Source organism: Ruditapes philippinarum, unplaced genomic scaffold (genome assembly GCF_026571515.1).
Source record: "Ruditapes philippinarum isolate M1 unplaced genomic scaffold, ASM2657151v2 ctg6297_1_1_1_1, whole genome shotgun sequence".
NCBI lineage: Eukaryota > Metazoa > Mollusca > Bivalvia > Venerida > Veneridae > Ruditapes > Ruditapes philippinarum.
The window spans coordinates 1-3,185 of record NW_026854636.1 but is presented as its reverse complement, the minus strand read 5'-3'; the positions used below and the strand labels follow the sequence as shown (position 1 = coordinate 3,185).

Genomic DNA, 3,185 nt, shown 5'->3' with positions numbered 1-3,185 from the left:
TGTTCTACATGTAAAGTAAGTTTCTTTGTTCCCTTACTGTTAATTTCATACATAATATTTTGTTTTTAAAGAAGGAAACTGAAATCAATTATTTATTTAACTTCAATTTAAGTCGAAGTTAGCCGTCAAAAATCAAATGCATAACACGCAACCAGTATTTCGATAAGCGACTTGTGATACGCTATCTTCTAAATTTGGTAAAAATCTGTCGTCTGTCGTATGCTGAATTTGTAACTTGTGTCTACGCCGTGTCAATGTATAAAAAGTAGTTCCATTCAAGGCATGGATATACATACATTGGTATGATGGGCGGTTTTATACAGCCCTCTGAGCAGAAAGAAATGTTAAGTTGTTGGTTAGTTAAGACATTGTGATCCTATTTTTTCTGAATTTCAAAGGCTTAACGGTAAGACATTTTCAATTTTTATTAATCTGAACCAAGATTAAGATTTTTGAATAATAACACCCTAAGCATATCATTTTAATATGTAAAAATGTGTGCATTTTCAACATACATGTGTATTTACACAACATTTATGTTTGTCTAAATTAGTTTTCAATGATCGGTCGTAAAAGGACACAACCTATTGTAGTTTTGCCATAGCGTGCCGCCGAAATAAACACATAACACCGTGTTGTATACCTGTCATTTAAGTGTTGAGGATTATCCCATTTCTAAATTTTAAGAACTCTTGAAAGTGCAGGCCTATTTTTTTTTGCGTGTGGCGTCATTTAAAGAACAAAAGTTGTTCATACTATAGCACTGGGGATCAAAATTGACCCGGCCCCAGGGGCGCATGTCTTTTCAATATAAAGTAAAACTTAGAAAAATCTTGAAAATTACATTTAGCATGAAATCAAATGTACATCTACAAAAATTGTTCAAATATGAGCCCTTGTTTCAAATTTGGCCGCACCAAGGGTCATACGTTCTACTTTTATGTTTATAGCAAAAACTTAAAAATTCTTCTTCTCTAAAACTAGTAAGGCTAAAGTTAATATATTTCTTATATATTTGGCATGAAAACATTTTCCCTTGGTCTTTTACCAAATTTGTTTAAATTATAGCCCTAAGGTGTAAATAAGTCCCACCCGGGCGGTCACAAATTTTCCAAATGTGTAAAATAATTGTAAAAACTGGAAATTCTTATGTTTCATAACCATGAAGGCTTAACCATATGTAGCTTTGATATTTAGAATATTGTTAAGTATACCCCTTGCAAACTTGGTCAAATTAAAGCCCTTTGATCAAAATTGGTTTCATCCTTGGGTAAGGTCATTTATTTTTCTTGTAGGTGTATACAGTAACAAGTTTCTACTTTATACATATGCGGACAATTTATGGCTCCTGAAGCAGGACCAATTTAGACCCCAGGAGTATAATTTTAGCAAAGTAAAAGTATGAAGTAAAAACTTGTAACTATGTACACCTACAAGTAAAAAGCATGCAGACTCAAGCAAAGATATTTAGCAGGAAGCATTGTCTAGTGGACCTCTTCCAAGTTTGTTCACAATATAGCCATGGACTTTAACTTGGTCCCACATAAGAGTACTCCATTCTTCAAGAATAATTATTCTAATTGTGAAATATGACCTAAAATTAGAAGAGCATTGCAAAGGCTAAATTTATATACGGTTTTCAATTTATTTCTGAGAATATTCTTAATTATCCTTTGCAATTCTTTCTGTTCCCTAGCTGATCAATGTACGAAATTCAAATTTTATGTTTTAAAACTTATAGACCTCAGTGGAATTTTTTTTGTATTAAACGTAAATTTGATTTACTTTGTACAAACAAAAAAAACAACTATTAATACGCAGTGAATTTTAAATCTGAAAACAGGATTTTTGACTATTTTTTTTCTCGATTTATAATATATGTATTTGACTGATATAGATATGTATTTATAATAAGTCAATTCATTTTTTTCTCCCAAAGGATGACATTTGCACGAGAAAATACAGGTTTTGTTTCCTTGAAATACCGATTTTACGAAGATAAATAAATCATCTTTTTATCTATAAAAAATATCAGGTAATCAGATTTGCCTTTGGAAAATTCTGGGAAAAATCTTGTTTTCCAATAAAAGCGATCTTTTTAACATTAAGTATTTCCTTATGTTCGTATTCCATATTTAAGAAATAGTTTTCAATATGCCGCTATGCCAACATATATTATCGTTCATCGCATCGAGATTTTAAGAAATGCATGCTTCTGTTTTCAAATAAAACGTGTATACGATATAGTTACAAAATTTATAATACTTGCTTCTTTGCATCAAAAGGGCGTAAATAAAATATAAACAATCAAATATGAGTTGGCGTAAAGATGAAGATCTTGCTTGTAAACCATACAGTAGACATAGTCAAAGACATCCTTCGCCCTACTACGAAAATGATTCACCTGGTTACTATGAATCACACATGGCGGGTGCTAGCAGAAGCTTCCGAGGTGCAAGCTTATCGCAATCTCAAATGCAAGGTCAACTTCAACGGTCTACTGAAGGTAAGATGGTTTTAAAAACCAATAAAGCATATAGCTGAATATGTATTAATTTAAAAAAACAACACTTGTTTGGAAAGAATTGCTTTCAAAAGTATATTCTTACAACGAAGTGTATATGCTATTGCGTACTGCTGTTATAAATTTCCCAAAACTTCGATCTTTTGTAGTTGCGTGAGAATATCTGTATCTGTAAAATAAATGCGAATATACATTGAGTGATGCAGTAGTATATAATTGATAGTATTCCAGGTGAGTTTTGTTTTCAGCAGTCTGATTAAATTTAATTTACCCTTTCTTCAGCAAGCAAACAAATGTTGTACGGCACATTCGGAAACTTGATTGCGAGCTTAGAAGAATTTGAGCAAAGAGAGCTGAAAGAACAAAGAACTTCAAAAAGTCTTAGTAGGTCAAATATTGCAATACCCGATCAAAGACATAAAAATTTTGAAGATGTAAGTTTGAACAAACTTCAGGTACCATATTCCTTCTGAGAAGTTTCATAAAACATGATATTTGTTTAACATACAATCAATTTTTCTTTTATTTTCCCATTTAAGGAAAAAGAAAAGGGTAGAACAATTTTATGAAGTTACATGTTTATGAAATTTTGTAAAAATACGTATATATTTTTTTCCGACTTGTTTCCATAAATTAACGTTTAAGGAAAATATTTTAAAAA

At 31.1% G+C, this 3,185-nt stretch overlaps 1 protein-coding gene across 1 annotated transcript; it reads left to right on the top strand.

Moving 5' to 3' along the window:
* Nucleotides 1-295: 295 nt before the first annotated feature.
* Nucleotides 296-3,012, top strand: LOC132740638 (uncharacterized). The gene is made up of 3 exons (XM_060728581.1): nt 296-406; nt 2,286-2,506; nt 2,807-3,012. The coding sequence occupies exons 2-3, from the start codon at nt 2,314-2,316 to the stop codon at nt 2,995-2,997; spliced, it is 384 nt and encodes a 127-aa protein (XP_060584564.1). The 5' UTR covers nt 296-406; nt 2,286-2,313; the 3' UTR covers nt 2,998-3,012.
* The last annotated feature ends 173 nt before the right edge of the window (nt 3,013-3,185 follow it).